This window comes from Telopea speciosissima, chromosome 1 (assembly GCF_018873765.1).
Source record: "Telopea speciosissima isolate NSW1024214 ecotype Mountain lineage chromosome 1, Tspe_v1, whole genome shotgun sequence".
NCBI lineage: Eukaryota > Viridiplantae > Streptophyta > Magnoliopsida > Proteales > Proteaceae > Telopea > Telopea speciosissima.
In genome coordinates this window covers 34062641-34089483 of record NC_057916.1, presented here as the reverse complement: position 1 = coordinate 34089483, position 26843 = coordinate 34062641, and the positions used below count along the sequence as shown (strand labels likewise).

The 26843-nt window shown below is 38.7% G+C and overlaps 1 protein-coding gene and 1 non-coding gene across 5 annotated transcripts in view; both read right to left on the bottom strand.

Moving 5' to 3' along the window:
- Positions 1 to 2060: 2060 nt before the first annotated feature.
- On the bottom strand, positions 2061 to 2133 carry TRNAK-CUU. The gene has a single exon. It is a non-coding gene; the product is annotated as a tRNA-Lys (tRNA).
- Positions 2134 to 11372: 9239 nt separating this feature from the next.
- Positions 11373 to 26843, bottom strand: part of LOC122648635 (tRNA wybutosine-synthesizing protein 5) — a 36622-nt gene continuing 21151 nt past the window's right edge. For 2 of the 4 annotated variants that reach the window (XM_043841849.1, XM_043841850.1), the window contains exons 7-15: positions 21445 to 21517; positions 21129 to 21245; positions 16381 to 16500; positions 16182 to 16200; positions 15017 to 15098; positions 14470 to 14786; positions 13609 to 13724; positions 13422 to 13515; positions 11373 to 11600 (exon numbers count right to left, since the gene is read on the bottom strand). In XM_043841849.1, coding sequence (XP_043697784.1) covers positions 11532 to 11600; positions 13422 to 13515; positions 13609 to 13724; positions 14470 to 14786; positions 15017 to 15098; positions 16182 to 16200; positions 16381 to 16500; positions 21129 to 21245; positions 21445 to 21517 — 1007 coding nt within the window. In that variant the 3' untranslated portion in view covers positions 11373 to 11531. The remainder of the gene's footprint in view (positions 11601 to 13421; positions 13516 to 13608; positions 13725 to 14469; positions 14787 to 15016; positions 15099 to 16181; positions 16201 to 16380; positions 16501 to 21128; positions 21246 to 21444; positions 21518 to 26843) is intronic. The other 2 variants (XR_006331107.1, XM_043841851.1) reach the window with 2 other exon arrangements.

Below are 26843 nucleotides of genomic sequence, written 5' to 3'. Positions count from 1 at the left end.
CACTTTCATCAAAAAAAGGAAGATATTACCTCTTTGGAGCATGGTTACTAATCTTGGCATTGAAATTAGATCGGTGTTTTGGATCAATATCGCTCTAGAATCGGGTCAAATATGATATCTTTGTCCTTTTTTTTTTTTTATTAGAAATTTTTTATTTTTTTATTCTTTACCTTTATCTGTACAAGGGTATTAGATTGCTCTCGATCGATACCGATTTAATCTGGCCAAAATTGCCCGATCCGATCTAAGATTAGGAACCATGATTGGAAGTTGAACTCTTCTAGGATTCTTTTTAGGGTTATTTGTTGAAATTAAATAAACCCTAAGAAAGATGAAAGCAGACAAGACAATAAGTCCACGTGAGATTCCAATAGAAGTGTGAAAAACCCTAGGAGTTTGTGGGCTATTTTGGTTAACCAATCTGTTTGACAGGATTATGATCTCAATGAAGATGCTAGATGAATGGAAGATAAGCATTGTAGTATCGATTTACAAAAATAAAGGTGATATTCAAAATTGCAATAAATATAGAAGCATAAAACTAATGAGTCACACTATGAAATCTTGGGAGAATGCAATTAAAGCCCGTTTGAGAAAAGATCTAGATACTCATATCTCAGTAAACCAATTTGGCTTTATGCCAGGAAGATCTATTACAGAAGTTATCTACTTATTGAGGAGGCTCATGGAAAGATATAGAGATAGTATGAAATATCTCCATATGATCTTTATTGACCTGGAACAAGTCTATGAGCGAGTCTCTAGAGATTTAATCCAACCTGTTCTAGTGAAAAGAGGGGTGTCCAGTAAACATGTGGATGTAATTAAAGATATGTATGAGGGTGTGGTGACTAGTGTGAGATTTGTGGGAGGTTAGGGCAAGTAATTCCCAATTACGATTGTGTTACATCAGGGATCAGCCTTAAGCCCTTATCTATTTGCGCTTATCATGAACGAGCTAACCAAGAGCATTCAAGATGAAGTCCCATGATATATATGCTCTTCGTTGTTGATATCGTTTTTGTGGATGAGACAAAAGAAGGGATTAACACTAAGTTAGAGCTATGGAGATCAACCTTGGAAACAAGAGACCTTAAGGTTAGTAGAACAAAGACGGAGTATATGATGTGTAATTTTAATCACACTATGATAGATACTGACATGGTGCGAATTAAGGAAAAAGACATATTACAAAGTTACTATTTTGGATATCTAGGGTCAATCATGAATAAAGACGGTGACATAGAAGATGATTTTTTACAGAGAATTAAAGTGCATGGAATGGATGAAATGGAGAGGTGTGTTCGGAATGTTATGAGGCCAACGTATTCCTTTAAAGATTAAAGGAAAGTTCTATAGGATTGTTAATTGTGTGACCACCTATGATATATAGGGTAGAATGTTGGATAATTAAGAAATGTAATATTGAGAAACTTTGTGTAGCAGAGATGAGGATGTAAAGTTAGATGTGTGGAAAACTAAGAAGGATTAAGTACAGAATGAAAGTATTAGAGTTCACTTGAGAGTTGTCCCAATTAATCACAAGCTCTGAGAGAGTCGTTTGAGATGGTATGATCATGTTCAACGGAGTTCCTAGATGAGGAGAAGTGATATGATTCTGATTGAAGGAGCTAAAAAAGCAAGGGGCAGGCCTAAAATGGCAATAGAAGAAGTTGTGAGAAAGGCATGCGTAGTTTAGGTCTTGTACCAAGTATGTCCTCAAATAGAGTTTAATGGAGGGCAAAGATCCATGCATGTAGCAGTCCATTTAGTTGAGATTCTCCTAACTTGCTGGGTTGTTGTTTTGATTATGTAATCGACCCCATTAAGTTTTAGGTTGGGACAAGGTTGAGTTTGTTGTTGTATTTGTTGAAATTAAACTTCAAACTTGATTTCCTTTTCTTTCTTTGGAAAAGATGAAATGATAAGAAAAAAATAAATAAATTTGAAATTGAGGAAAGGTATATAAATCAATTATTATCTAATCATGTAACTTATGATATTTTTTTCTTCACTCCCAAACATAACCTCTACAAATATTATTAAAAAAACCGTAACAACGCCCACCGTGGGGCTCGAACCCACGACCACAAGGTTAAGAGCCTTGCGCTCTACCAACTGAGCTAGACGGGCTTGTTGATAAACATTCACTTTCAAGGATTTATTGTCCTTTAGGAAATTGATAATCAAAAGACAATCACTTTGAAGGATCTGAGTTGCCTATATCCTCTCAAAACATCAATATGAAGAGCCTCCCGGGTAGCTAATGCTTCAGCAACAATAGCAGATGGATCCTAATGCATCCGACTGTAGGTTCCATAGGTATCCCTTGCTCACTTTTTTTTTTTTTTTTTGGGTAGAAGTCCTTTGCTTAATCCGAAAAGAAGTATTGGTGAAAGAAATTTAAAGGTGCCATAAGGGTGTAAATGAATAGCTGAAATCGGTTTCCGTATCCGTTTAGCACTATCCAAATCCATTCGAAAGCTAAACGGATGCGAAAACGGATAGGCTATAGCTATCCGAAAAGCTATATTTACATGTAAACGGATAAAATATCCGATCCGTATCCATTTAGCACTATCCGAAAGCTAATCAGATGCAAATGCGGATATAGCACTACCCAAGCTGAATCTGATCCGTTTACATTCCTACATAAAATATTACCCATAACTACATAGGGCCATTGATTTCTCTCTTGAAATGATTCAAGAGAAACCCAAATGCATTCTAATTGAAGATGAATAAATGCAAGAGAGAAACAGATGGCTCCTATCAATAGCTGATTGTTAAAGTCCCATTTTGGGAAGGAAATCAGGGTGGGGAACACGGTTGAGTAGTGGTTTCCATTAAAACACTCTCACTCTGGGAGCAATTTGACTATGCCAAATTTATTGCCATATGGGGTGAGCATGGTAAATATCTTATACCCTTATATTGATAATTGGAATATTGACGAAACAATGAAGGATCCCTTGTCAAATTTTGATAAGTTTAATAAACTTCATTGTGTCATGTGGAATAATGATGTGATAAATTTTGACTGTTAGATAGTACGTGATTTGGATTAGTAACATGTCAATTAAATACCTTTTTATGTATTGGCATGCATCCTCAAGTATGTCCATGTGTCATGCGTATCTATGATATTTTGACCACTATTGTGCACTATCCCATAATCATGAATTTTAAAACAAATTTTTTTTTTTTTTTGAACATTTGTGTTTGAGCTAATATTGTACATGTGAAAAAGAGACCTTAGGTTTTACATGTCCACAAAGTTTTGATTCATCCAATCTTCCTTGATGAGTTAATTATCAAAGTGAGTCATTTAGGAAAGTTTTGCCCTTTGAAATTCATAATGACTCAAATGATAATCTAAGACAATTCCTTTTATAATCATAAAACTACACACAATATATTTACAATAGGTTTTTTTTTTTTTTTTTAAATGAAAATTATATTAAAGAAAAGGAAGATGACTCATGCATGGAATCCTAAAATACCACATAACTGATCAGTCTTAAGATTCACAAAAATTCCTCCGAAAAAAGAGACTTATGAGGAATAATGAAGAAGCTAGACATACCAAAGAAAGAAGATAAGGCTTCAGAAATTGTTGATATAGAAGGAAGGGTTACTTTGGCAAAAATCATAAGGTCATCAACAAAAGAAAAATGGGTGATCTTAAAGCATTGCACTTAGGGATGGTTGAATGCGGTCCTAAGTTTTGATCAAGAGAATTTTGGAAAGACCCTCCATTACAATGGAGAAAAGAAGAGGAGAGATAGGATAACCTTGATGAATTCCTAATTTGGAGTAAAAAAACATTGAGGGGAGCCATTGATCAGAATAGAAAAACGAGGAGAAGAGGTGTTAGAAATAAATAAATAAGTTAATTGTTAGGTACCAAAAATAATTAGCAAATTGAAAATAAAAAAAAAATTAGGCAAATAAAGTCATAGAACCCTAAAAGGCAGTGTGACCCCGGCGCCTAGACACAAAGGGGCGCAAATTGATTGGCCCACCCCGTGAAAGGTGAAAATTTCACCCATGTTGATGCTTTTACGCATGCTCCTATTGTCCTTGCGCACTGGTGCAAGGGTCACATTTCCATTTCCTTTCAAGGAACCCTCTCCCTAAAAATTATCACGACATGTTCACAAGAAAGAAAAAAGAAAGGATAAACGCATAAAGGGTTACCATCTAAGATGACAAACATTAAAATAGAGCAAATACGAGAATATCTAGACTAGGATTTAATATTTATTGTGCCTTTTTTTTAATTATTAAACAATATTTGTTGGGATCTTTATCCTCTCAAGGGCACCACACTTGTGCATCTGACTAGGCACTGGGTAGTGCACCTTTAAACTTCATCCTCTCAGTCTCATGGCCATTGTCAGTTGCTCAAGTGTGGTGTATTGCAATTTGGATCCTCTACTGCTGAGCTACCTGGCAGAACCGTTCTGCCCAGACACGGTGTTGCACGTAATATTCGCCTTACCCCTGTCCAAAAGCTATGCCCAAGTGGGGGTAATGCGGTCATTACACGCAGCACTGTGTCTACGCAGCACGGTCCTACCGGGCAGCTCGGCAATAGAGGATCTGGATCCGGTGTAATGACAGTACACCGCACTTTAGAGCATTAAAATTCTATGTATTGTGCTTTTTCTTTAGTAGTTTCTTGTTTAATCTAGGGGGAAAAGGTTGGCACACCGGCCATATGTATCGTAAGCTAGTGCACACTGTGTCTATCTCTCTTTTTTGCATCTTTGAAATGACCCATACCCCTCTTGTATGATACCCCATCCCTTGCCCCTTGTCTTTTCTTTTTCAAATCTGAAAAACCCATCCGCGACCTAAGGGGGCTCAATCCAAAAACTGCTTGGGTTTGAGAAATGCACCATCGAGTAGCTAGCTCTCAAGGCTCCCACAAAACCCACTTTGGTTTGTAAATGGAAATGTTTAAGTGGGGAATTCTAGTCTTCAAATTCAAACTTCAAAGTCGAAGCACAGGGGTGAATCAAATAATTTCCCCTCCATGGAAAAGAATCCATCATCAGTATCTCTCTTTTGCTCTTTCTGCAAAATTCTAACTGCAGTGAATATTCAACAGTGAAAGCTTTTTCCTCTAATTATCAAAAAAAAAGGGAAGGCAAGTTTCATGAAGGAAATATATATAGGCTTTTCTAAAGAGGGATATATAGGGAGACTGTAAACCCCGGTGTAAGAGTGGGTGAAAGGTGCAGCTAAGTCAATGGTGCACCACTATGTTTTGTGTGTTAAGTTGGTGGTCCGGGATCGACATTGCCTACTGGCAGGATTGAGAAAAGGAAAAGGAAGAGAGTGAACGAAGGAAAAAAAAAAAGGTAAAAGAGAAGAAAAGAGAGTGAACACTTAGTGAATGGGCAATAAAAAGAAAGAGGCAGAAGAAAATGTCAACGGCTTAGAGAAACATGCTTAGCACAGCTTTGAAGTCTTTTTCTTGGTGGTTTGCTTTCTTAAATTCCACAGTATCACAAGCTGCCTTGGGTTGGCTTGCAACTGATTAAAACAACTTGAGAGAACTTGTCACAAAGCTTATTAGATTATAAATACTAACACATTTCAGAGTTTGCTTCATAGGGTGCGCCCACAAAACCCATTTTTTATATATGGATATTAGGTCTGAATTGGTGATATTAACCACTAATTAGACATGGAAAGATGGGTTTGTGAGACATTTTTGCCTCCAAAACAAAAATAGGTCTCTCTGAAGATGAAAAAAATGAAGCATGTGTTTAATTTTTAGACCTTGAATAACCTAAAAGATGAGGTGCTACGAACTTGACCCCATCGATAGTGGTGCTTCGATCATATAAATTAAGGGACCTGGCTTTCCTCCAGTCGTGGTGGGAGCTGGAGGATCTAGCCCGGCCAAAACATGAGGATTTGGTCACTTTATAGGGTGGGGCCCATTTGTGAAATGATCCAAACACCCCTGTTTTGGCTGGGTTGTATCCTTCAGCTCCCGCCATGGCTGGAGGAGATACATAATAAATATTGTTACATATGACTATATGAGGAAGCAAACTACGAAAGGAGCCCAGAAGGCGTATTGTAGTATTTTCATGCTTATTCATATGAAAAATGATTTAGATTATTTTGATTGATTTGAGGGACGACCAAACGGTTTTGAAAATTAGACATCGACGAACTTAACCCCATCGATGGTATTTTGATGACACGATATTTTCTCTTTTGGTAGGTGAAACTCACTGTCACACTGATGATACGATATTATTTGCTTGGACAAGTGGGTCTCACCATTTTAAAATGTATTATATTAAATGAGATCATAACATAAACGTACATTTCATGACACATCCTAGAAAATGTGGGATTTTTCGTGATTCTCCGAAAGGGAGATGATGATTGAATTGGACCATTAACCTAAGTACCTCAAAAACTGTTTTATCAATAGGTTGCCTCATGAAGCTAAACTAAGAAAGTAATGTGTCAAGACTTGCAAAAGAATTTTGCAATGACTGAACGGATGTGATCTTTCCTAGTTTGAATATATATATATATAGGTGTCTAGAGCTGCTCTGGCATCCATAGACTGGTCTAAATATGTTGATGGGGGCGTAGAAGATAAGGTTTTGTTAACCAGAAATTGTGAATTAGAGGAGAAACCACCTAAATGGGAGGAAAGGAGTAAGAACACAGGAAATCACTTCTAATGCTAAATTTAAAAAGTTAAGCATAAGAACCAACTGCTAAATATTCAATATCCACACACACACACACACACACAGAGAAAGAGAGAGAGACCTTGGGATTACTGAAAGGAGGGGTGGGGCATAAGGGTATGGGATAATCCAAGCTTTTAGAAAGTATATATGAGTGTAGCAGTGGGTTAAGGTACAATACATGCCATTTGCCATTTTGCCTGCTAAAAAAGACTATTGCTTTTCTTTTTTTTAATCCTTCTGCTGCACAAGGAGACAAAACCAAAAGCTTCAATTCTTCTCTCTATCTCAGAGACCTTTCCTTTGTCTCACTAAAGTAGTTTTAGATGACATCGTTTCATTAAAGGGAATCTCATCTCGTCTTACTCGTCATCGATCTCTCATCAGTCACCACCCCTTTCTCCTTTTTACTATCTCTTCTCTTTCTTCCTTCCAAAACTTAATCATTACCGGACCCCTTGCTTTTCTATGCTTTTTTGCCCTTTTCTTTCTGCAAATCCCCATACAATAGAGACATCCCCCTATCCTCAAGATCATTTTAAGATTCCAATCTCCAGATCCAACCGACCAGCCAACTCTCCCCTTCTTCTTTGGCTCTGGTAGGATCCAATTCATGTTCAGGTGGCATTTTCTGTCTAACTACAAATACTCTTATTTTGTTAGAATAAAAATCAAAATGCAAATACTTCACTTGCTAAACAAAGAACCATATACATCTCTGATATAGTGTTAGTGTCTCAATGGTCTCGTCACTCTCACCTAGGGCTGCAATGGGGTTGAGTTGGTTCGGGTTTTTTAAAATCTCAGCCTAAGTGTCCAACCTTGATTTTCTTTAGTTGGGCTCAGGCTTAGTCTGACCCAAAAATCCAACCTTGACCTGCCCTTAGGGTCTAACTGGGCTGACTCTGATTAGCCTTGACCATGGGGTCTAGCGTGACAACTATGATGCTATGTTTTTGCCTTTTTGGTTTGGATTTAGTTCATAAAAAACTGTTTCGCAGTTTTAATATTCTTAGGCTGACCTTTTAGAAAAGATATTTCAACCACATGGTTTGAAATTTTGTCTATTTTAACCTAAGGTATCATGAGCTACTGAAGTATAAAACAAGTACCTTCCTATTAAAGTTCTACTATATCTATTATTATGCGTGAAACTACATAAAATTAGTTGACTTCAGGTTGTCATAGTAATAAATCAACCAGAATTATCTTTAAGGGATGCAAGGATTGGGCCGGGGGAGAAGAAGAAGAAGAAGAAAGGGTCAGATTGGGCTGGGCCGGACTCAGCCCGTCCTTGACTCAGGGCCAGAAATTCCCAACCCTGACCCGCCCTCAGGACCAAGGTATCTCAGAGTAGGCCTAGTTCGGGCTCAGAGCAGGCTCGGGCCAAAAAGGCCAAACTTGCACCAACTAGTCTCACCAGGGCTTCAATCATGAATACCCTAGTCCAAACTGGGTCCATATATCCCAGCCCAGGTCCAGCATGAAGTGAGAATGAGCTCAGATATTCTCACCCAGGCCCAACCCATCTGGGCTCACGGCCTGGCCACTCTATTGATTTGACTTTAGACAATTCCTTCTTCAATTTTAGATTTCTAAACGACAGTTGAACTCATGGCCTCACAGGTCATGAGTTCAACTCTCCTCGGGCTTACCAATTCAAAAAACATGGAGAAATTTAAGACAAAAGATTGGGCACACCGCTGGTGTATCGTAAGCTAACGTCCAATGTCTCTATCTCTCTCTTCCCCCTTTGAAATGACCTCCTTGCCCGTCTTGTATGATACTTCATCCCCCCCCCCCTCACCATTGGTGTTGCCTGCTACCTTACCTACGTAGGGGGTGTGCCTATCCGGGCCTTTACCAAATTTTAATATATATGCATTTACATTTGAAAAATATTGGTATAACCAAAGTTGGTGAAAAAAATTTGTAATTTTACTTTTTCTTGCTCTTTTAGTATAACTTTTTTTTTTTCACCGAGGGTAAAATCCTATCATTTCAAATGTGTACTTGAAAAGGCATGCAAAACAATGAAGCTCTTGAGAATTACATAGTGGTAAGTCACTTTCAAAGTAATTTTAAAACCCTTTCTTACCCGACTTATCTTTAACATTTGGAAATAAAACAAGAAGCACTCAAAAGAAGGTTACAACTTCTCCTTTCACCACTTTTTTTGTTTTTTTTGATAGGTAGGGAGGATGTAGGATGTGAACTAGGAGGCTTGAACTCAAGACCTCCTGATAGCAATGGGCCTTTACGCACCACTAGCTACCAAGTGCGCTAGGCACTTGACCGCTTCACCACTTTGGTTATAACAAGATGCACCTTTTGCATTATATTTTAACATTCGTACTTGCACCTAATTGTGCCACAAGGATGATGTGGCAATTCCAACCCTTGGATAACATCTACAGAGTGGTTTGGTTTAGTCATATGTCAAATTTCAAATACAAAGATGATCACATGCCCTCCCATATATGTCCATGCACCCTCAATGCACTACTTGGAGAACTCTGATAGGACTTAAACAAACCTTTATCTGCTCCATTTCCTGGGCAGGCCCATTCCCCCAAGTTCCTCTAGTAGAGGGAGCAGAAATGACCACGCTACCCTTGCCCGAATACACTATTCGGGTGGGGTCCACCCCCTCTATTAGAGGAACTTGAGGAAATGGAGGGGGCAAGAAATGGAGCAAATAAAAAAGCGACTTGAACTTGAAAGTTTAGTGGGAGACCCAAACCTGATCCCTACGTAATATTGGGACTTGGGAAGATTTCACTCTTAAAAACTGGGGTTAAGGAGAAGATGCCCAAGTCCTTATAAGTCTTTAATCGAATACTCACATCCGATGTGGAATCGTTTGTTTTCGAATGAAACCCCAAAAGGTTTATGTCAACCACTGTACCTTGGGTGAGCCCAACGAGAAAAGCCACTTGCTATGGGTTTTGTGGCATTCTCATAAGCTTGTATAACCGATAACCATATTTGAACCCAATTAGATATTTGTAATGTCTAAGCTTGACATTAGACTCTACTAGTGGTCCCACCCATTACCCATTCTCATCCCACATGGTAGTTGGCAAACATTATAGAGTCTGGAAACAGTATCTCTACGAAAATAGGGGTAAGGCTGTGAACATAACAACCCTCCCCAGACCTTGCAGTGTTGAAAGCCTTGTGCACTGGATACACCCTTCGCTCATGCTTTGTTCATGTCTCACTTCTCTAACTTCCTTTTCTCCTGACGACTTAGCTGTTTGTTGTTGTCTGTTTACGGTTCTAATTTCTCGTGCGTTTGCTTACAGATCTCATGGGGTCCCTAAGCCCTTGACGAGATTCTGCTTCTTTGTGTCATCTTACGCCTTATTTATGTTCTCTGCAACTGATCTTCGTTTGTGCATATGTATTTCTGGAGTTTTTTCAGTTGGAGCTTTGTGGCTCTAATTTTAGTCAAAGTAAAAGACAGTAAATTGGTCCACACCGAAATTAATCATTTGCTTTCATCTCTTATAATAAGAACAATTGAACAGTCCTGTTTTGTCAAAGTCTAAAATGAACCTTTAGTTCTTCATTGAAGCCTTGCAGAGGGACAAGGGGAGTTGTTGGAGAACTTTCAATACCCATATCTATGCTCTTAATTCTACAGTCTTTAGAATTATTGTAAATAGAACAATAAAATATGAGTTATTCTGTTATAGACTTAAATGGCTACCAACTTGAAAATTACTGCAATATAAGAAAGCTTCACAAACAATCATGAACTCAGCTACCACAGAGAAAACTTGTAGTTGTTAGGAGATATGATTGGGTTGAATCGTATCACCAGTCACTCCTTGCTTTTAGACAACTTCATACGGATTGACATCGACAATGCATCTGAGAATTCTTATCCGAAAAAACTCACTAAATGTCAAATAGAGGATAATACATGTCAGTAATGTTTCTGATAAGCCCATCTTAGAGATTCCTTTATCCAAAGTCGACTAAGACTTTTTCGGATCTACATCCGGACGTATACATCAGCGCCATGCTCTGCCACCATGAAATAAACCCCGAAACTCCCCAAAGTCAAGAGGTGAATAATTCTTCCAAAGAATCCTACCTTTGTAGTTCCCGTTATAGGATATAACCAAATCAATATGGGACTATAGATTTCCCACTTCTTTGTTTTGCTAGAAACAGTAGAAAAAGTCCTGGATTCAACACTTGTGGGAGATGACACAAAATAAACCTTAAGAAGAGATATTTTAAAACTTCTTTTTATATAGACACTTAATACAACAATGCCATAACAAACAGATTATATTAAGAAGCTACAACAGGCAATAAAGGTAGATACAAATAGCGTCGGGTCTTTAGGGAAAGCTGAATCCAATCTTAGGCAGTAGGTCGCCGACATTTTGCTACCTTGTGTGCCACCTCTTTACAGGAACTACAACCCTCCATGAGCAACTTAGCATCTTGCAGCACAGCTCCGAGTGCAGTTTTTTACTTTTCACTCCCACTGCTGATAGCCTGAACTAGTGGGAGGCAGTCGAGCAGAGTTGCATAATAGCACAAAGATGAATTTCCTAGATCATGTGATGTGATCTTTTCCGCTAGTTCATTTTTCGATGCAGCACTCTGACAGCAATGTCTAGAGTTGTTAATTCATTATATTCTACAAAACTGACAATGTTTAACAGAGTGGTATCTGGTACAAACAAAAGGGACTGATCTGAAAATATGAAATACAGGTCAAGCAGTGCTGTAATCAGTTTCACATCAGTATAGCAGGTGTCAAAAAGCTATGGCACCTCACTCAGCCGACCGATTTGATCCATCATATTTCGCTCCAACATACAAATCCAAGACATTCCTCAATGCCTGCAATGAAGGAATCAGAACCATGTATGAATCTTTGTTTCCAATGATAGTACGAGATTATCCAATACTTCAAATTTGGAATCTGAAGCTTGTTTGTATTGAAATTTGGAACGTTGACAATGAATATGTTAGTATTCTCTTTTGAACAATACCATCACCTTTCCATCCATCGCAATATTCTTCAATGAATGGATTACAAAATATTAAAATACAGGTCTTGAAACAGTAGTTGTATTAGCACCCAAAAAATAAAAGCAGTACGAGGGGATGATGAAAGAAACAAGGGGGGGGGGGGAATATAAAAGTAAATGCATCCATAACCTCAGCAATGCGAAGTGAGCTCTCCAATTTATATGGTGAGAATTGCTAGCCCACCAGGTACATAATATGCCAGTACAGATCGCAGTTGTGTGGTGGGTCCATGCCAATTCAGGGGTATGTCTTATGCCAATACACGGATGGACCCGTAGTACCCTGCAATCCGCAAGATTGTCATATTACATGCGCATTGGGAAAGCCTTCTCCTTATACAGAACCATCCATCTTGAGGTACTTGATTATCAGGCTACCCATGTTTATCTGGTAGCATTGTCAAACTTTGAACTGAACCATCCATTTCAACTTCTTTGCCGGTACTTTTCAATACAACTTCAATCAAGGTCAGAATGACAATCATTCCAAGCATAGCAAGTTGAACAATGATGGATAAGCGAATCCAGTGTGCAGAAAATCAAAATTTCAAATGGATTAGCTTGTTTTTGTGTATTAAAGATCAGATGATTCAAATTCCATCTGATCGACTGATGAGGGATTGGGAATGGGCAGTCCTTGAAACCATGATATGGTAGGAAATAATAAGTAGGATCCTCAAAGATGAATTTTACTTATTTATTAAACCCTCAAAAATCATATTCCCATGAGGTCCAGTTTCAAAGAAATGTTGGGGGAAATGGGAATGATTCTAAAGTGATTGTGGACACCATATTCATGGTCATAGTGAACTCGCACCTTTTTGGGCAGTTGGTTGGCGGATGGAGAGAATAGGTAGTTTACCTAATATAGCATAAATCACATCTTTAGAGAAAAAGTAGGTGATGCTATGGCTAATCATTAAGGTGACTGCAAGAAGAGCGAGCTTTCCTATCCTCCTAAGCTTTTCCAGAAGATGCAAGGAGATTACAGTTCCTTGACGAGGTGACACTCAAAACATTCCAGATTAGATGGGCCACTGTCCAGGAAACAGTTGATAGATAATGTGCTCTATAACTAAGTCCGTCCAACATTTGTTGGTCCACTATCCTTTTGCCTACAGGGTTTGGGTCAAGTCCATAAGAGCTGCAGGACTAAATCAAGTGATGCCTGAGGAGATGACGAATATTATGAGATTGCGCGGGCATCTGGACGCATGAAAGAAGGTTTGAAAAGTTGGGCTTTTGCTTTTCCCATAAAGCATTGGTTGGAAAGAAACTAAGCCTTTAAGAACCAAGCAGGGCCAGTGTATGGGTTGACAGCCAAATGTAAAAAGCAGGCCATTTTTTTGGCTATTAATTGTACACAACTCCAGAGACAGGAACACAACAGAGTTGTCATTGGCTTTTTAATCAGTGTACTCATATTGTATAGAGCCCTCCTTTTGTACCATTTCTCATCAGAAAAGCTGATTCCCATTTGTTTTCCATATACATAGATTATTTTTAGGAGAATTAGTCAACTTTTAGACGTCTATAGTCAGGCATGTAATTCACAGATGGAATATAACCAGACTTGTCGACAGTTTGGCACTAACATATATTGTTCAACAGATTAGGAGTACATAATTACCTGGCGAGCAAATTGCTCTTTCCCATTTAAAATTGAATCCATCACAGCAAATTGATCATCAAATATGCTGTAAAATGCCTGGTAGAACTCATCCCTGGAAGGAACAATGAACAACAACGAACTCAGCCATTCAAACATGTGGTATTTGCAAAGAATCAAAAAGCTTTTGAGTGAATTTAAGGCACACCTTTCTTCTTTTATGGTCTGTTGGTCCATCTCATCAAATTTTTGTGTAAGTACTTCTGACCCAACAGGTGAAAGCATATGCAGGATTAGAGCCTCTAATGTCCTCGGGAAATTATGCTGAAAGAGTGATAAGAATTTGAGGCTTTAATAAACGATGGTAAAAGAGTACACTTCTAAGAGAATTAATAAGAAGTTCTAATGAAAAAAGGGAAGTTGCTTTAATAGACGATGGTTCCAAAAGTAGATAATGTGAGAAGTATACTCTTTTACCATCGTCAGTGTATATCCAAAGAGTACACTTCTCAGAGAATTAATGAGGTCTTCATGGCTTTGGTGGTAAGTTTAGACTCTCTTTATGAGAAAGGTCTTCAGAAAGCTTGAAAGACAATTTTCTTTGGGGACATACGGCTTGACACTACACATACATATATAATGCATATAGTGCTTGGGGAATATATATATGGGAAAATGTTCCGTGTGGGAGAGGGGGTGCAGGCCACGCCCAGACAGTGGGAGGCGAAATGACTGCCCCACCCCCCATGAAAGGCAGAAATTCCGCCCCCGAGATGCCACAACGCAAGCTCTCATTGGCTGCCATGCACACGTGGCCCCTGCGCTCCCCCACAGAACGCTCTCCCTATATATATATATGAGCGAGAGAGAAACCAGCTCTCATCTGAAATTTTTCTTCAGATTTATGAGTTCTTAGTATTATTACTTAATTCAGAGAGGGTTCCAAAAGAAGATAATGGAAAGCATCATGAAAACCAAAAATAACGTGAAAATAAAATCCAGCTTTATCATAAAGACACAAAAATAACAACTTATGACAGAAATGCAAAAGAGAGTCTAAACTTATTACCACCAAAGCCTGCAAGATATTCTGAAGCACAAGTGGTTCAAGGTTCCGAAGGATTTTAGCAACCGGATCATCATCCAAGTGAAATAAATTAGCTGTCACAAGCTTCTTGTCTTCACCCTTCACATTGACTGTTGCGTTGTTATCAGAGGTGGATTCCTCAGGTCCACTTTGACTAGCAACATTAACATTCTCATGAACTAAAGATACAAGCTCATGAAGAGCTTGGAGTGTAGGGGGCTCTAGCTGGTCCAACATGATCTGCTTTTGGTTCTTCCCTTTCAAATCCTTGCTTCCAGAGTGCTCGTCCATATGATGGCCTAATCAATGAACCATAAGATGCTAGACTTTAGCTTTGACAAGAAAAGAGAGCATCCACTGTATTAAACCTAACATAAGATAGACATGCTTTGCAACCTGAGAAAAATCAAGAGGGTCCTGAGTCCTGACAGAAAGTAATATATATGGATATACCATAAATTTGGCCATTAGTATGCGCACTAGTGCAAAGATGCACTGTCAACATAATAAAAGGTATAGGGAAGCTAACCTGCATTTTTATTTTCATGCAGCTCATTTGCATGTCTTTCAGGGTTCCCCTTACCAACTGAACTCGTATGTAACATTTGATTCTGTCCTATTTCAGAAAGACAAAAAACATACTCATAATGCTTAGGTTTGTATTCCTGTAGCGGGCAAAATCAACAATTCTGCAACACCTCCACTAAGAGGATATTAAGAAACAAATGCCTAGAAGGCAAGAACAAAACAGACTCTCCACTATAAGGTATTAAGAAACAAATTCCCAGAAGTCAAGAACAAAACCATGGATTTCCCAGTTAAGATGATACCTTATCCATTTTAAATCCCAAAAGACCGCCTTATTAAGATAAGTAGTACACAGTACATGCACATCTAAAAGAACTGCACTATAACCGGCAACTATGGGGCTCAAGGATTTTCTTAATAGTCTCTGTTGCGTGGACTCAGGGAACTGGAGTCAGAACTCAGAAACTGACATGAGTTAACTTCTCCCATATGATAATTGGTGAAATCTTTGATTCAGACATCTGTTTTATTTTTAATGAGTTATAAGATTCTTTTTTGTGGTAAAGTTCTAGGATTCTAACGTGATAAATATTAAATATGTGGGGTGGATATATTTTCAATTGTTAAAATCATTTGACGGAATTGATTTCTACCATGGAAGGTTTTTACGGGTTTCATACTGCAGATAGAAGAAAACGAAAATAAAACCAGTAGAACAAAAACTCATCAAAATTCCTGGCCACTAGAGTTCTCTTGCAACACTACAACTCTGCATACGCTAAACTCCAGCTGAATGGTATTTAACTTTTTGGAAACAAGTGACAGAAAAGGTAATACCATTAGAAGAAAATTGATTAATAAAAATGTGCTAAGATTATCCCTATGGGATTAAAAAGGAAATTTTTTTTGCAAATTGCAACCCTAGAAGTAACACTAAAAAAAAAATCATTAATAAAAGCATAAATTTAGTAGAGTCCAAAAGTAGAAAACTTTCTTGCACACCATGAAGGTAATTAATAGGAATGAAACAATGTCAACAAACTCATTCTGGCATCGTGAAGCACCAAATTTTTTTCTCAATGAATAATAGTTGATTATTGAGAAATGGGAAAAGTAGTGCACACAAATTGTCGACAATATATCAGACCTATGAAGGGGATGCATACCATTTCTTTGTCAATCAATCTTTTATATGGATCATTGATTTGATGAGTGAGACATGAAATCAGAACATAACTCAAGTTAGTATTTCGAAAGAGAACTTCAAAAATTAAAATAAATAAAAAATTAACACACTACATAGAAGACAGAAAGGAGTATAGGAACTGCTCAATAAAACAATTTGAGAGATAAAATGTGAAGTACCTTCTTAATACTCTACGAAAATAATATGCATCCATGTGTTCTGACATGCTAGACATTGTCGTGGACTGCCACCAAAAGTTAACAGCAATGGTCAAATCATTACTATCCACTTGATGGAACCTGAAGCAATTAGCAAACAATGTTATGGGCATTATTTGAGTAAAATCACTGAAGAACAAGGGAATATGTGCAATAAACACACAATTATGATCAGGCCAGGATGGCCTTGTCAAGTAATGAAACTCAATAACATTTAGTAATCAATAACTTAAAGACCTAATCATGGTGGAAGAAGATTCAGCGATTGTTATTGCCTGGATCTCTTCCAATAAGGATGGTCCATGGAGATTTGTGCATGTTATCAGACACATAAAGTTCTTTCCTACACTAGTGAACTACTCGTTCTAATCAAAGCAAAGGACTGCAAACGACAAGGCGGATCTTTTAGCCAAGCAAAGGATTGATTGATTAAGCAGGTATTCTGGGAAATCTTTCACCTTGTGACACATAAAGTTCTTAATTACACTAGTCTGATTCTGTTATCACATATGTACATTTCTGTTTCTTCTTTTCGTACTATGTTGATTTGGGTTGCTGAGTCCTAGTCTGCTCGATGGTTCTACAAAAATTTGATAAATTCGGTCATTTATCCCCCCCCCCCCCAAAAAAAAAAGGATATCATCAACTAAATTAAGCAAAGACTAGTAGTGACTTTCAGAAAGAGAAAAAAGAACCAGTTACTAGCATTCAAGTTATTAATAATCTACCTCCGTTCAATGTCCAACACCAAGCTTATGCATTTCAGAAGTATACTCAAAAGCTTTAAGTAGAGCCCACTGTGCTAATCATATATGCTTCACTGCAAGGGCCATCTTGGGTTTTGGGCTATAATACAATAGGCAGAGGTGAAAAGTGCATTTTTGCAGTCAAATGTTGCAAGAAAAGATAGGATGATACAAAGAGGGTATAATTAAAGATTTGAGAATAATTTAGAGTACTCATTAACAGTGCTCTGGGTCTCAATTGAAATGGAATGAAAATCAGACGCTGTAGCATAGTGGTCGACTCCAAATGAATGGGAACTTGAGGATAATTATGACTTTAAGAAATGTTGCATCAGTTACAGTATTAATGTGTATCCTAATTTTTATCAGCATCCTACTTGCTAAGCTTGACGCAGTGTGCAATTGTACATTGTAAAGAATCCCAGAACGTGTAACTAGTGTCTGGCAAAGAGAAGAGAGAAGACAGAAAGAGATGGAGAAGAAGAGAGAACAATGGGCGATAGAATGTGTATTCTACCGTACCAGCCAACATATATTTATATTAAACCAAAACAGAATTACAAAAGGAATATAACTCTTACATAATTAAGCCTAAAGCCTAAAACAAGAAACTTACTTAGACTAGGAAACTAACAATTAAAGACAAACTAATAAGGGAAACCACGATAGGGGGATTCCCCCTATCGTGTTACATATCTCTTAACACTCCCCCTCAAGCTGGAGTATACACATATCAGAAGAAAGCTCCAACTTGGACCAACAAGATCAAAAATGAAAGGCACAGCACCAGTCAAGAACACATGTAGTCATAAACCCCAACGAGCTTAAAGCCTTAAAGCAGCACTCCAATCAATAAATCCATCAACAATAACAGTCCAAACAAATCCAATCTACAACAGCAACACGCCAACACCAAAAGCTCTTCCCAAGGAAGTCAACAAAATGCAGCATCCAATGGCTACACCAAACCTCCTTCCCAATGAAGGCAATAAAATGCTAGTAACCTGCTCCAACAAAGACAAACAAAAGTGCAACTCCAATGGTTACACAAAATCCCATAAAAGTGCAGCTCCGATGACTACACAAAAGCCCGTAAAAGTGCAGCTCCAATGGCTACACAAAAGTCCATAAAAGTGCAGCGCCAGTGGCTACACAAAAGCCCATCTCGAGGAAGGCGCTTCAACAAACAATCAAACTCACTTTTGAGTCTCGAACACGTAAAAGAAAAAATCTCAGATAAAATTGCTTGCAGTAGACATCTTCAATTTCCCCCTCACATGTAGCATTACACGTGAACAAATAACGACCAATAATCAGCATCTCAAAGGATGGACATCTCAACAAATCTTATAAGCAAGAGCACCGGCAAATAAGATCCCAATAAATTAAGCTTCAATCACCCCAACACGGTAACAAATAAAATCCCAACAATAATTTTCAACCTTCCCTGCACGGTAAAATTGTAGGCAAACAAATCACCACTCCATGCAAAAACATAAGCCTAATGGCAAATCGGTAAATTCTGACCACAATAATGGGAGCACTCAAGAAAATATACCGAACAATGCAATTCCGGGTTCCAAAACCCATTTTGGATCATTTTGGGCTCAACAAATCAACAAATTGGCTCAAGAGTAAGAACTAATGGCAATATTGTAATAAAGCAAATGTTTTCAAGGGTTACCAGGTAAGACAAAGAACCAAGGATATGAAAGGGGTTAATAATTATTGACCATGGGTATACTTGGAAGCAAAGTTGAGGTAAGGGACATGGGGGAATAAAAGGCAAGGATAGGGGTATTTATGGTAACCAAATAAAAGGGAAACTAAAAACAAATAACGTGATTGTCTTCAACCCATGGACAGTCACGCAACCAGCAAGACGAATGGGATGGCAACTACTCATCCAAGAACCAAGGGAAACCAGGGGAACAGTCCCAACAGAATACGGCGAACCTGGAAGAATCATAAGAGCAGCAAATCAGGAAGAAGCAAACAATCCCATGTATCCAGAAATCAAGACCATACAACCAGCGGTAACCTTCGACTTCGATTGCGGAAAGACAACCTGGGGCGCAAAACCAGCAGAAACCATTAACGGATAGATCATAATCAGCGGAAGCGGCGAAGAAATTCTGGGAACCCAAGTATTCAGCTCTCCAGGATTTGCAACAGCAACAAGAAACCCTAAAAACAGTACATCAAATCGAGAAGATCGAACCAGTAGCAAATCGCAAGCAGCAAATCCACAGTATATCAAGCTTCTTCTGAGATCAAACAAGCAGGATATCGATTCAAATAGGCAGCAACCCAAACCACAATGTTGCTACATCAAAACCAGAAATTGACTAGGGTTTGACATCCAAGGAAAACAGCAGCAAACCAGAGTTTGATTCCACAAGTATATCTTCGATAGCAATCGAACAGCAGCAGCGACAATGGACTTTGATACAAATTGATGTATATAATTCATCAACAGCCAAGTACCCCCTTTGAACCAGAAAATTTTCGAACCATAGAGTGACCTCAATATACGAAACCCTTGTTTGAACAGCAGAAATACTCGATCACTTTCAAAAGCAGTAGCAGCAGCAAATCGTTAGGCATATACTTCATCATACACGAGTCTTCATCGAAACCAAACTAAACCGGAAAACTAAAAAACGACTCTCAAATCGGCAACTGGTTATAGCTCTGATACCATGTAAAGAATCCCAGAACCTGTAACTAGTGTCAAGAGAAGAGAGAAGACAGAAAGAGATGGAGAAGAAGAGATAACAATGGGAGAAAAGGATTGTGCAATAGAATGTGTATTCTACCGTACCAGCCAACATATATTTATATTAAAACAAAACAGAATTACAAAAGGAATATAACTCTTACCTAATTAAGCCTAAAGCCTAAAACAAGAAACTTACTTAGACTAGGAAACTAACAATTAAAGACATAAACTAATAAAGGAAACCACGATAGGGGGACTCCCCCTATCATGTTACATATCTCTTAACATACATGTGAAGAAAACAATGTTACTCTAATAACTAGAATTCTAGATAACACTTGAAGGAAATAACTTCAACTGCCTTTGACTTCACCATACTTTAAAAGTTAAATCACCCCACCAGCCTTGTATAATTCAGAAAAATCTAAAGATATTACCTTTTTGAGTTTAACACACACACACACACCGGGGCGGGGGGGGGGGCGGGGGAAGAGAGAGAAAAATAAGGGGAAGGGAGAGAGAAAGAGTTAAGCTTGATACTGAATGCCAAAAGAAAGCGCTAAGAAATACATTCTTCTACATAAAGAGTATCTCAGTGCATGAGGCTCCCACTACTGCAGGGTCAGGAAGGGGCAAATACATTCTTCTACATAGAGAGGGGAAACTCCCACCACCAGAAAACCATGAGGTGATGCCATCACGAAATTCAACTTAAAGACAAAAAGTTTGGTACTTTCTCCACCACAATGTAATGACTACAGATTTTCTTCACTGAATTGCATGAGAGCAGTCCATATGATGTACAATTGTACAAAAGTAACCGCACACTTAGCACCCTACCCCACCACACCACACCCCCACCCCTTAAAAAAAAAACACACAGGTGCACACATATGAGAGAAATATCACAGTTTTGCATGACAAAAATAATCACCTCATACAACAAGTATAGACAGCTTAACAACTAAGACTGAAACATAAAGCTAAACAAAGCAAAGACAAGACCATTTTTTTTCAATTTACTGACTAATCACATGGCCAAGCAAAAACCATTTAAACATTCTGAATATTACCTTGAAGCTTTTTAGTTTTTAATGATTCTAGAAACTCCACTAGCAATCCACCAATTAAAATAGGAAAATAGCCTCTGAATAAAACAGAAATTACAGCAACATTTCACATTTTGTGGAAGTTGGATAATTTAGCCAACAAATATCTTAAATTCAGATGAAAACCCTCACCATCCTTCAGGAATGAAAAGTGCATCACCCGGACAAAGAATGGCAGTTTGTGAGTACTCCATCAAGTGTTTTGCTCTTGGATGAACTGAAAAGTCTGGGTTTTCTAGACTGACAGAACTGCCCATAAATTTAAAAAGGGAAAAAATCAGAAGGTCAGGATATGAACTCCACATAAAAAAATAGCTACTGTAACAATTCCCAATTAAATTGAACTAACATCTTCCCCTTCTCCCTCCTTAAGCTAGTTTATCTTTCAGAAGAAAGGCAATGACTAAAAAAATATGGTTGAGATTTCTGAATCCAAAAGATTGATTACCTATGGTTTGAAGCCTCTCCAAAAATAGGCATTAGGTACATCGATGGACTCACTGAAGGAGGCCATAAAAAAACTGCAGGTACAGAAAGCAGTTAATGATTTATGATGATCTGTGCTGATTTAAAAGTAGAAAACAAAGGAAAATGGGAAAGTAACAAGAAGTCTTGTCTCGAAAACATATGCCCACCAAGTACATGTGTTTTCTTGTTCCTCTATTCCCCAAGAGGTTTCCTTCCCATAGCATTAAGCATCTCTTCAGGTAAAATTGTAAAAAAATTGTTTAAAAAAAAAAAATAGAACTCTGCCACTCCCACTTGTATTGGGTAACAATGATAATAAGTTCTCTTCTCTCTCCTATTTTTTGTTATTGATAATCTTATCAGCCATGTTCACTGGAAGGAGATGAAATTCATGCTGATAAGAGAAAAGAAAGTCATCAAACACGAATCCAAAGAAATGGAAAGTAACTATAACAATTTATAGATAAAAAAATTCTTCCAGATTTCATAATTCGAAATCAATGAAATATTTCATTTTCAACAAGTGTCGAAACGAAATGGCATGTGTATTGAAGGAGTCTTCAACATTTTGGTTTTTAACGAAATGGAACATATTTCGGTTTCATTTCGGCCATTTCGGTAGTATATTTCAACCATGTTGGTAATTTTGACGGTATGTTTTAGTGTCTTTTCGCCCATTTCGGTGGTATATTTCGATTTCAACCAAGGTCCATGATGCAGTTCAGTTCAAGGAGGAAATCCAGAGCATGCACAAGAAAAAGGGACAAGAAGATTTCAGTCCACGATTTTGGATTGAACCAGAATCTAATCTGGTTTACTGTTCATGTGGGGTATTGTTCACAGGATTGATAGTTTGACTGAAGATTCTGCCGAGAAGATTTCCATGGAGGCTGTTTTAGAAAGTTTCTTGATGCAGATATATCACCTAAATGGGCTTATTTTATTAAAAAATAAGCTTTGAATTGGGTTATATATTCTTGACCCATCTACCTCTTTAAAAGTCACCTAACTCGATAAAACTCGATTGAGTTTTGTCCAAAGGCTGTTTTCTTCTCCATTTGAAGGTTGTGAATCATTTTAGCTCTGGCTTTGAAGTTGGAAGCTGCGGGAGAGTTGATTCAGCTGCACATTTGAAGTATTCAGCTACACATCTTCAAGATTCATCTCAAATTTGACAAAATTTTCAAAGGTAAACTATATTTCCCCAAATCTATTTTTTTTCAAAAAAAAATTGTTCAAACCTTGGTAGATTCATGTCATTTTAAGATATGTTATATAACTTTGGACGATCTATCACTTGATGGAGTCCAAAATTTTTATCTTTTATTATTTTTTTATTATATTTTCTGCAAATAAAAAATTTGGTTTTTTGAAAAAAAAAATAAGATGAATAGTGATTGTTTGGTAGTGATTTTTGTGGACAGATTTAAAATTAGGGAAAGCTTGAATGATCTATTCATTCCAAGCACTCTTTATTTATAAGAGTAATAAAACAGTAAACATCTGTACGGTAGCAATGTGGGACTAAACCACATAATACAAAACTAATAAAATAACAAAGAAAAGAGGTCCAGAATACCCCCACGGTATTCTGGCCATATATCTAACACTCCCCCTCAAGTTGGAGCACATATATCATGCATGCCCAACTTGACTAAGATAGGATGAAACAGCTTGCTACTCAGTCCCTTAGTGAACACATCAGCCAGTTGATCAGTAGACTTCACGAAGGGAACACAAATGAGGCCGGCTTCAAGCTTCTCCTTGATGAAATGTCGGTCAACCTCCACGTGTTTAGTACGATCATGCTGGACAGGGTTATGAGCAATGCTAATGGCTGCTTTATTGTCACAATAAAGCATCATGAGAAGATGGACAGCAACACCAATATCCTGCAATGATCCTCTAAGCCACAGAAGTTCACAAATTCCTTGGGCCATCGCACGAAACTCGGCTTCAACACTGCACCTTGCCACAACATTCTGCTTCTTGCTACGCCATGTGACAAGGTTCCCACCCACAAAGGAACAGTAACCAGAGATAGATTTCCTGTCATGAGAACCAGCCCAATCGGCATCAGTATAGGATTTAATCTTAAGGTGACCCGTGGGAGATAGAAGGATTCCCTTTCCTGGAGCAGATTTCAAATACCTCAAAATACGACGGACTACATCCATATGAGAGGAATAGGGATCATGCATGAACTGGCTCACCAAACTCACAGCAACTACAATGTCAGGTCGTGTGTAAGAAAGGTAGATTAACTTGCCCACTAACCGCTGATAAACACCCTTGTCAACAGGCTCACCCTCTTTCTCCCTAAGTTTTGTAGTAGCTTCCATAGGAGTATCTGAAGGATGACAGCCTAGCAGCCCTGTTTCAATCAATAGATCAAGGACATATTTTCTTTGAGAAAGAAAGATGCCCTTTGAAGAGCGAGCAACTTCTATCCTTAGAAAATATTTCAAAGGACCAAGATCTTTGACCTCAAACTCACGGCTAAGGAGGAACTTCAAATCCCTGATAGCATCACCATCATTACCAGTGACCACAATATCTTCCACATAGACTATGAGAAGAGTTACCTTGTCACCAACTCATCTGATAAACAAAGTGTGATCAGCATTAGTCTGCCTATAACCTGCTGAATTCATAGCCTTGTGAAATCTGCCAAACCATGCCCTAGGTGACTGTTTCAGCCCATAAAGTGCACGCTTCAATCTACAAACCTTGCCCTTGGTCCTGTCATCAGAGAAGCCTGGTGGAATGTCCATATATACCTCCTCCTCCAGCTTCCCATGGAGGAAGGCATTCTTTACATCTAACTGTTGAAGATCCCACCCATGATTTACAGCACAAGATAATAGCACCCGGACAATGTTGAGCTTCGCCACTGGTGCAAAGGTCTCCTGATAGTCAACTCCAAAAGTTTGAATGAACCCCTTTGCAACCAAACGTGCCTTATATCGATCCACAGAACCATCAGCCTTCTGTTTGACCACAAAGACCCATCTACATCCAACCTGTTTCTTTCCCAGAGGAAGAGTCACAAGCTCCCATGTATTATTTTTATGTAGTGCTCTCATTTCTTCCAACATTGCAGCCTTCCACTTTCCATCTGTATATGCTTCCTGCCAAGTTTTAGGAATCGAAACAGAAGAAAGAGAAGATACAAAAACACGAAAAGATGGAGAAAGAGAACTATAAGAAACAACACGAGATATGAGATGTAAAGTAAAAGTCCTAGTACCTTTGCGGTGAGCAATAAGTAGGTCGGAAGAAGAGGGATTACCAGGAGATGGAGGATTTGGATCTGGAGCCGGCAATTGGATGGGTATTGGTGCTAAAGTGGATTGCAACTGCCCTCTGTTGGTTCTATCCCTTGTGTAGGTGAGTATGTTGGAATTGTCAATTCTCTTCTGAAATTCACCAATAGTTCTCTGGACTGGAGTCAGCTCCCCCTGAATAGGAACATTAACAACACTATTGTCTATGGTCTCCCCCTGTAAATGATTCCCATTAGGTGAGGGAGGAACAGCCGGAGGAGGTTGGACATCATCCAAAGGAGGTTGGGCAGCAGTCAAAGGAGGCTGGGCAGCAGCCATGGCTGCCGTCAAAGGAGGTTGGGCAGTAGCCGTGGGTGGTGGTAAAGGAGGCTGGACAACAGCCAGAGGAACCTCTAGTAGAGGAATCTCAAAGGGCACATCTTCACTAGAACTCTCTTTGTAAAGAGGTGGTGAAGAATAATAAGAAAGGGTCTCATGGAAAACAACATCTATACTCACCAAGGTACGACGAGAAGGAGGATGGTAACACTTATAACCTTTCTGGGTTGGAGAATAACCCAAGAAAATACAACGGAGCCTACGAGGCTCAAGCTTGCCTGGAGATCTGGTATCCCTAGCATAACACACACACCCAAATACTTTGGGAGGGACAATAAAGGAGGAATGGCCCAGTAAAATATCAAAGGGGGTACGGGAATTAAGAACCCGAGAAGGGAGCCTATTGATGAGATAGGTGGCAGTGAGAACCGCATCCCCCCAATATTGAGAAGGAACATTCCTCGCAAACATCAAAGCCCGGGCCATTTCCAAAAAGTGACGGTTTTTTCTTTCCGCCACACCATTCTGAGCAGGGGTATCAACACAACTAGTTTGGTGAATAATGCCATGATCAGCCAAATATTTTTGAAATTGTGATTCAGTAAACTCGGTTCCATTATCACTTCTCAATATTTGGAGAGTAGCCTGGAACTGAGTTTGAATCATCTTATGAAAATGCTGAAAACGTGAGAAAACCTGATTTTTAGTGTGCAAAAGATATACCCAAGCGTTCCGAGAATGACAATCAATAAAAGAGACAAACCAGCGATGACCAGAAATAGAGGGCTTGCGACTAGGGCCCCAAACATCAGAATGTACCAAATTAAAACAAGAAAAACTCCTTTTATTTGAAATAGGATAAGTTGAACGTGTCTGTTTAGCCAGAACACAAGCCTCACAAAAAAAGTCATCCTTAGTATGTAGGGTGACCAAACTAGGAAACAAATGAGCTAAAATTCCTAAAGGGGGGTGACCTAACCGAGAGTGCCACTGGTAAAATTCAGAAGAGACCAAGGAGTTTGATGCAGGAGAAGGCAATGGTGGTGGAGAGAAGCGACCGTCATCAAGGTGCATGCCACCATGCACTTTACCCAATCCAATCGTCTTCCCAGTCCAGATCCTGAAACACACAATGAGATGGAAAAAAGTGACTTTCAGATTAACATCGCGAGTAATACTACTAATGGAAAGAAGGTTAGTAGTAAAATTAGGAATATGTAAAAAGAAGACAAGGAAGAGAGGAAGTGCAGTTGATGAGTCCTTTTCCAGATATTGAAGAAAGGGACCCATCAGCAACTTTGACCTTATCTTTCCCAGAAGTGGGAGAATATTTTTGAAACAGACTAGAGGAACCGGTCATATGATCTGTAACTCCAGAATCTATGATCCAAGGATGGGAAGCCACAGAAGCACAATGACCTACAAATGGAATACCTGGCCAAGGCAAAGTGTGAACTGAAGGAGCTAAGGAATTGGCGATGGCGATGTAGTAGAGGCGGCAGCGGCGAAGTCTGAGCATACGTAGGAGGGTCTGTAGATCATCCTGGGATAGACCAATGTCAGTAGTAGGGGCTCTAGTAACAGTCTCAGTCTGATGGGCCTTGGTCTTTATCTTTATCTTTGTCTTGGCAGCCCATTTAGCTTCAAAATCAGCCGGTTTCCCATGAAGTTTCCAGCACTTCTCTTTGGAGTGATAGGGTTTGTGATAGCTCACAAACAACAGTCCCCTGTAGTAGAATCACCAAGAGAAGCAAGCCACTAAGTGCGAGAAGGG